The sequence below is a fragment of the Borostomias antarcticus genome (genome assembly GCF_949987555.1).
Source record: "Borostomias antarcticus genome assembly, chromosome: 4".
In the NCBI taxonomy this organism is placed as follows: Eukaryota; Metazoa; Chordata; class Actinopteri; order Stomiiformes; family Stomiidae; genus Borostomias; species Borostomias antarcticus.
In genome coordinates this window covers 30,178,598-30,187,354 of record NC_140237.1, presented here as the reverse complement: position 1 = coordinate 30,187,354, position 8,757 = coordinate 30,178,598, and the positions used below count along the sequence as shown (strand labels likewise).

General features: G+C 45.2%; 1 protein-coding gene across 1 annotated transcript in view; it reads left to right on the top strand.

Annotated features, from left to right (window-relative positions):
- LOC311308214 (nuclear factor of activated T-cells, cytoplasmic 3-like) overlaps positions 1–8,757 on the top strand; it is a gene marked incomplete at its 3' end in the record, with an annotated part of 54,501 nt that continues 45,744 nt past the window's right edge. The window contains 1 exon segment of the mRNA XM_084437152.1: positions 1–318. Within this exon segment, the coding sequence (XP_084293278.1) occupies positions 228–318 (91 nt within the window). The 5' untranslated portion in view covers positions 1–227.

The window sequence follows — 8,757 nt, the reverse complement described above, 5'->3', positions numbered from 1 at the left end:
TGTAGGAAAATAGACACGTCGGGGAGCGAGGATATTTTGGATTCTGTAATCAAGGAAGAAAACTAGTCCACGTTCGCTCGTCTCTAAAATTGTATGAGCTAAACTAAAAGTTTGGCTTTCTAGTTAGACTGGTCAATGTTGTGACATAGCCCACGGAAGAGTTTTGCACTAGCCGTCGTTCGAGTGACGGGTCAACCCGAGCTGTCAACCCCGAGCTGTCAAACCCGATGACTACTGCAAACTGCACCGGTAATGAGGAGCTGGACTTCAGACTGATCTTCGGAGAGGATGGTCAACAGCAGTCGCTAGGCCCCGCAGGTCAGTGTGTTCTCCTTGTCCAGGAGCAAGTAGGCTACAACAGTAGCTAAACTTACTTCAGTAGAGCTTTCAAATGAGCTACCTAGCCTACAACTACCCCTTAGTAACTAGCTAGGACCACACTGGTTGCAACTCACAAGCTTGCTTGAATGCTGCATACTGTAAATATGAGAAAAGCGATATTCTAATGTTTCATACTCGTGCAACAACAACAGCTCAACATGCTTGCGACAGCAGCTGTCAGTATCTGGGCGAACCGTCATGGCCACATGTCCATCAATATTGAAATGCAGACGGGCTTATGGCTGGATAATAGCCTCACCATGCAGAGTTCATCCAGCTATAAATCTCAGCATATTGCTGTTGTTAGCTATCTATCATTAATAGCCTACCTTTTTGGAATTAACATTTTATCTGACAGAAATAACTATGCCATTTTCTGCGGGTTATGTCAGCAATTGGCAACATTGTGATTATAAACAACACGAGGTGGCAACATAGTTGTTATTAGAAAGGGTAACATTCTTAAACGTGTAACAAAGTCATAGTTAAAAGATCTTCATAATCAAAACAGGAAACCAATTGTAACAATATTTGATGTAATGGTTTCATTTTACTTTAGAAATATTCTATATTTTTAATTTCAATAATTAATTATTTAATTTTGCATAATTAGCACAAGTAATTACTTTACCAATTACTGTCTCTTTAATATATCTGCTGAGGTACATTCCTTTATGGCCTGTACGGTCTACGGTGCAATACAATACAATAGAACAATATACTGTACAGTATCTACACTGTCCTGTGTATAATTTAAACTGATCTTGATGCTGTTATGGGGGTCTTTGTAGATGCCTTAATGAAGCACCTCAACACAATGTTTTAAATATATTGTGTCTGTATCCCACAGTACCTGTGAAGTATGCACCTCTAAATGTAAATGTTCCTTTGTCATTCTTCTGGCCCCCAAGTCCACAGATAACTTCCTGCTACTGCCACAGGGCTCATCTCTGCAGATTGCTCGCAGTTTGCCATCAACAGGACCCAATTTTTGACTGCTCATAGATGTGTGTGTGTGAGAAGCAGGGTGCATATCAGCATCTGTCAGTCTGACCAAGTGTGCTGAGAGTGAAATGTCATACAGTAGGCTGGTGATGCATAACGCTAGTAAGTCAACCAAAAACTGCAGGGTACATCATTTGAGTGGAATAGCCTAAAACCTCTAGGCACTGGTCTCAGAACGAGGCCAATCAATGATTATGAAAAAATGTAGGTTTCCAGGTAGGCTAAGGCTTTGAGCATGGCCAAGCCCCAGTGTGACTCCTGTTACTTGTTTCCGAACCAGGGGAATGACAAGGATCAGCCTATCATCATTTTACAAAAACACAAGGAAAGGGGCTGAGCATGAGCCCAGGTATTAGCCATGCTAGTCGTAACTTGTTTCATTCTCCACTGCATCTCTGATACTTTCTGGAGTTGGTATAGTCCAAGCCTGGTAGCATACTCTCTTGTTTTGTGGAACAACAAGCTTAGGCTACCTAAAATTTGACTAGTTGTACATTGTGGTTGGGCGCAGGCTGTTCAAACTTATCAGTATAGGATATTTCATGCTGTGTCCATCCTCTTCTCAATCATGGCTAAGTGAATGTCCAGTTGACCTGTGTCATTTTTGTGAAGCTCTGGCAAAATAATGAATCATGGCAAGAGCTGGCTTCAATCACATTTTGCCTAGATCAAGATATGTTTTAATTTGGTCGGAATTCAGGTTATTCAAACTTATCAGTATAGGATATTTCATGCATTGTTCATCCTTTTCTTAACCAGGGCTAAGTGACCCTCCAGTTGAGCTGTGTCCTTTTCGTGAAGCTCTGGCAAAACAATGAACCCTGGCAAGAGCTGGCTTCAATCACATTTTCCCTAAATTAAAAATATATTTAATTTGGAGAGAGGGGGGAATGGGAAAAAGGGGAGTTGGAATAAGCGTAGGAATAAAAACACCATCTTGTTGGACTGTATTGCTTGGCCGTATGGGGAGTGTCTGTCCGCATTAACAACCGAAGAGTAACACAAACAGACAGAGTCGCTACAAAGCTGAATTTGTCCCGCTTTCTTCAGTCAGAGGCAAGTCAGGGCTTGTTGTAACAACATATAGCACCTCCTGTACAGTATATACGGTATATATATGTTTTCCACAGAATTGGAGTGTACCTGTGAGGTACGGAGGGGGGCTGACACAACAAGAAGTGTCTGATGTCTGATCTAACATTCTAAGTCAAATTAGACAACAAGCAGCTAGTGTAGAGGACAGATTGTAGAAGTGTTGACGGTTGTGAGATTTTGTTGATTTGAGTCAGTTTGGCTACTGTATAATCATGACAACTCTAGGCTAGCTAGCCGACCAGACCAGACATATTGACGGGAGCAGCGAGAGTGCAGCATTGGATGACAGGACGCCCTGCAAAGCACATAACGTTAGGGGTGTCGAGATTGTATCTTTTCAGATTTAGGAAGAAGAAAGTAGGTGTGGGGACTCGTGGGAGACACGCAAACTGTGGCGGGACGCAAACACACACACACACACACTTATTACTGTATACATACTGTATAATATTATAGAATGTATTTATACTTCTCAAAAAAAGTTTGTAAACGTTATTTTGGTTGATTATTTCTCCCATTTAATAATACCAATTGGTATTGTATTTTATATCGTTGGAAAGCCTGATTAGTCACCTTTACAACGAGGTACAACTTGTAAGGATCGTGCATTTGTGGAATGAGCAACACAGCTAAATGTGTGGGTAGCGCCCCCCCAAAAATGCCCAAATCCCCTGCAATATTCTTCTGTTGGTATTCACTCTTGTTTTGAGTTTCTTGGTGGATTGGATGACTGCACTCACCCACAGTAATAAGGAAAAAACAATACATATTGGCCATTTTTACACTTCATTAATTTTACACTGTCAGGGACCTCAGTAGCGTGTGGAAGATACACAGTCATAACAGAAGAATATTGCAGCTAGTGCCTATAGCTTAGCCAACTGAAAACAAAACAAGAGGAACAGCCTATAGTGCTGGTCCACTTGATCGTATTCAGTGCTTGTTTACAATGTTGTTGGATTTTAAGGAAATAAGGTATTTCCTCGCCACCTAGATAGATAGATAGACACTGTAGATACAGTGATTTTGCTCTCGGGAGAGAGCCTGGTTTCTATTCTGATTCTCTTGGCTTCCAGTCTACAGCCTGGTGGCATCCTGTCACATAAATGCTGAATCGAGCAGCCTAGTCTTGCCAGTCGCTACGAATTAATCGAAGCAGCCTATTCCAGAAGAAGTTCTTGCCGCATCTTAGGTTTATGGGTAGGCCTGTTTTTGGACAGTATTGAATGCAGTGCTGAGATCCAGTAATACTAAGACTGAAATTCTGCCATTGTCTGTGTTCAAATGGAAGACCTTAACAAGAGCAGTCTCGGTGCTGTGGAGTGGTCGAAATCCTGACTGGAAGACATCTAAACAATTATTTAGTGCCAAGAAGTTGTTCAGTTGTTGAAAAACATATTTTTCAATGATTTTACTTAAAAATGGGAGGTTTGATATGGGCCTAATTTTTCACTTGTGAGATGTCTAGATTACTCTTTTTTAAGAGTCTCTTGACGACTGCAGTTTTCAGGGTTGTGGGAACACACCTGAAAGAAGAGATGTGTTTACAATTTGTAGTAAATCAGAGGCCATGCTGTTAGATACATTTAAAAAAAAGTCTAGATTACCTATAGTATGCCTTCAACCTATTTGCAGAGAAGTGGGACCTCATTAGCCTCTGCCTATATCATGAACACAGACGGTCATCCAGGCTCGGATGGGATAAGTAGATGAGGATCACTGGTAGACTAATAGACTATGGATAGTAAATTGCCAGTTTGGCATGAGTAGAGCTGCATACCTGGGACTGGAATGAGGAACTGATTAGTACTGAAAAGTTCCTTATTCCAGTGTATCCATTAGGTTCCTTACAGGCAAGAGAGCAGCTTCCTTGGTTTCCTGGACACAGTGTTCCCTGGTTGGGAGTGGCTGTGGCCCACGTGCACCTGCTACTTCTAGTTCTTGGTCCTCAATGGTGAACGATTTCTGCTTCAGTTTCTCAATGTGTGGAAGCTCACTCTTGGCAGATGTGGTCCATTGACTCTATGTGATGTACCCTTTCCAGTGAGTTTCCTCAAGTCTATCAATGTTGCCATTACATTACATTACATCACATTACAGTCATTTAGCAGATACTTTTATCCAAAGTGACTTACAATTATTGCATTTAACGTAGGTAGTCAATGTACTACTACTCGCCAGATTTCACAAGTGCATCTCCTTTGTGACTAAAAGCATAATCTTGTGCTGACGCTGAAATCAAGATGGCTGCTCCCTTCGTAAGCAAAGTGAAAGCTGTGATGAGTATGTTTATTAGCACTTCTGTCTTATATGTATCTCATTAAATCAGTCGTACACACAGTACTGTCCAACATCTATCAGAGGACAACGTTGCTACAGTGTTTTTATGCGCAATACAGCGCATGGTGCGTTGTTATCAACTGGTATTGCTAAAAATGGCTTGGCTAGTGGGTTTTTCACATTTTTTCACCTTTTCTTTCTGGAACGCATTTAACTGGGATATGACACTATTTTCGGCGCCAAATCCGGAGCTCAAATACAAATGGATCACAGTATTACCACTACACCCCTGCTGGTGGCCTGTTTGAAAACTAGTATTCATTCATTGTTTGGCAGTGACAGATGTTTGGCTGTCAAATCAGTCATCGCTCATGCTTTTAAATCCTCTAAGCAAAGGTATGATGGTGTAGTACAAGTTGGTATAAGAGCCACTGACAAAGCACCTGAGCCAAAAGGTCCGGGGACACACTCCATTCCTTCACTTTTCATTTGACATACTTTACTGACACGAAGTACTGAAGGCCCCTGTGTGTGTGTGTGTGTGTGTGTGTGTGTGTGTGTGTGTGTGTGTGTAAACATGTGATTAAAAGACTGCACTATGGCACTTTTCTCTCTTTCCCTATTCCTCTCTCTTTGTCTTTCTCACACCATGCGTGATTTGTTGTTGAGGAAATTCAGATCCTTTAAATTGATGCGTGTATTCAAAGACAGTCAGCTAACAGAAGCGTTTCCCCCTACTACTGTACCTGTATGTAGAATGAGGTTGAATGGAAGCAGGACTGTTAATACAAATTCAATGTACAGTATTTGATGTTCAGTATTACAAGCCTTATTTATTTTTCATGGAAACCTCACAGAAGTGGAGCCATTAATCTAATTCATTTGGTTACATGTGGTTTAGAAAATAAACAAACGAAAAAATATTTCACTAATGACCCTGGGGAGTAAAGGATAATTTATACCTCGTCGTACGACACTTTTGAAAGTGTCGACAGACAGAAATAACGTCACTGTCAACACTTTTATGTCTTGCACCTACCAAACTTTCTAATGTCGCAGACGCCGTCATGTTGGTTGCAGAGCTGTGATTGGATAACTTGATAGAAGACACTTTTGTTGCCATGGATCAATCAGCCACGTGCCTGCAAGTTACCATGGAGGTGATCCGACACTTCGCTGAAGTATAAATGTCGGTCGACTTTTTTTTTCTGTCGACAAACATTTGCCATACGACACTTGTTGACTGAATATAAATTAAGATTAAGGCTACAGTGCACACCAAGTCTTTACTATATAGAGATGTGACACCTCCCCTTTCACTACTGTATCTCTTCCCCGCAAGACAGAAGGTGGCAGAACTAGGTGCTTGGGGGGGTGGCGAGTGGGCACCAGAAAGAAATGGCCTCATTGGACGGTGTGAGGGGGTTGGGGGAGTGCCCTCTCTGGGTTGTAGAGGAGCAGATCTCCAGTAGAGGTGACTGGCTCTGTGCCCAGACATGCCATGTGGGGTTCAGATGGCAGTGGGAAGAAGAGGGAGGGGTGTACATGTGTGTGTGTGTGTGTGTGTGTGTGTATGTGTGTGTGTGTGTGTGTGGGGGGGGGCTTTCTCTCTGCTGCAAGGGTAACAGGAAAGGTTCTCTCTCTCCTTATCTTGCCCTTTTTCTACCCTCCGTTTTATCTCATCGCCTCTTCCTGTCTGTCCGCCAGTCATTTTCTCTCACCTCTGTCACCTCCTGTGGCCAGCCTGGCCTCTCTCTCTCTCTCTCTCTCTCTCTCTCTCTCTCTCTCTCTCTCTCTCTCTCTCTCTCTCTCTCTCTCTGTCTCGCCCTCCTCCTCCTTCCTCAGGATACAGGAGACCACCGTTAACCATCAGAGTGACTGATCTAGCCTAATGAAATCTCCAGATGCCAGCGGTCTCGGCGTAACTAGAATCAGGTTTGACTCGGCTCCGCGTGGCCAAGGCTGACATCTCGGTGTCCTGTAACGGACGGAATGCTCTTTCGGAGATCGATTTTGAAACCTAGCGTCATTGACTCATAGCTAAAAGCAAGTGAGGAAATCGTCCAAGTGACAAGTCAGTCAGAGAAAGACACTCTTCGGTCGCCCTTGTTCTTTTGCCCCCCGCCGCGTCTGGACGACTGGCTCGGGCTGTCTCGGTCGTGGGAAAGACTGAAATTACATCGCTCTCATGGTGGACTATTTTGAGCTCCCAGAAAGAGTGGCAGAGCGCAGGCTGCAGGTTTCAGAGTGCCGTTAGAGAGCAGGAGTCCCCCAGCACACCTCCGGCTGTCCAGTTCCTACACTCCGCTTTTACCGTCCCAACGGGAGACCCGGAGCGGAAGAATGCTGTGCACCACGTCCCCAGGTGAGGTCACGGCTCCAAGACACTGCCCAGGTGTGTGTGTGTGTGTGTGTGTGTGCGCTTTGGTGTGGGACTGCATCCTATTCAGTGTCTGGAAGCGTAACAGACAGTAAAAAGTACAGCAGTCTAGAGTTAGTGAGGCGTCAGTGTTGACTAAAAATTGAGTTGGCCTTTTGTTTTTGGAAAATTTGTGATATTTAGCCACTGAGGATTCAGTACTTCAAGTCAAGGCTGAAGTGCACAATTGAACCATTAGTTCAGAGCATTGCGTCTAAGCTATGGGTTACTGTATGCTGTAGACAGAACCTCACATGGCTATTGCACCGTGGGTGTATCTAGACAGTAAAGATCACTTTGAAGGGTAGTGGGAGGACATAGCAGCACAGTAGCTGTGTCTTTTACACACGAGCCCTAACCCCGATTCGGACAGCAGAGCCCGCGCCTCAGAGGCAGCTTAGCCCACCTCTCAGGTCCCCCCCCCCCCTGCGCGGGGGACTAGCTCGCAGCACGGGTGCCCCCTGTCCCTCCAGCCTTACGGCGGAGACCGACCGGGTCCGACCCGGAGCGATGAGGGAGACATTTGTTTCCCCGGGGCGAGGCACGAGCAGCTACAGTATGTGCGGCATTCTGTCTAGTTTAAATTTAGTGTAACCGAAGCTAGCGCTGGCTGCACTGTATCAACATACCGCGGGGGCGTTACACTAGAGAGAAAGTCGTTGAACTCCTGCATTTAGAGTAGTCCAATCCACCCCACCCCCCCCCCCCCCCCCGCCCGCCTGCCCCTCGTCTCTGAGAGGCGGGGCGTGTTGCACTGCGCTCGGGGTTGGATCCCGGGTTTATTTTAGGCTATGCCTCAAAGCCCTGTTTCGCTCAGGCTAATGCTCAGTATTGGCATCTCAGCACTCTGCTGTTCTTTTCAATTTCAGACAGATTTCTAACGGTGCCCCCCTCTTTATCGGGACTGTGTTCAAAACTCGCCGGGCTGGCCAGTCCATTGTTCTTGCAGTAGTTCACGTCGCTTGTCAGATGTTTAATGCCGGGGATACGTTTGTGGATCATTATCGTGCTTATCAAGATCGACGTGCCGACTGATGCAGTTCAAATCCCATATAAGGTGTGGGTCATGCTTTCATGTTGTCCCCAGGCCTGGAGCATAGAAATGTAGGCTTCTATGATGACAGTTGATGAGTAGCCGTTTGTCCTCGTTGGGGGGAAATCCATTCCGCTCTGCGCGCCCGGTTCACTCCGCCTGGCGACGGATGACAAAACGCTCGCGTTCCCTCCGCGCCTCTGATGATCGCACGAGCCTGAACTGAATTCATGCGAGATGCCACGGTGTGTGTGTGTGTGTGTGTGTGTGTGTGTGTGTGTGTGTGTGTGTGTGCGCGTGCGTGTGTGTTTGACTCCCAATATTTAGCATACAGCCTGTGACGTGTATTGAAGAGGACCCAGCGATCAAAGCAGAGGTCTCCTCCTCCAGAAGCTCTTTCTCAGGCAGCAGCAGGGCTGGAGCTGAACCCTATCTCTACCCCAGGAGACTGCACTTCCTTCCTCCTGACATGGTCCCTAACCCCCAACCCCCACCCTCCCTGCCTCCCTGCCATGGTTGCACAATTGACTCAAGAGGACCAGTG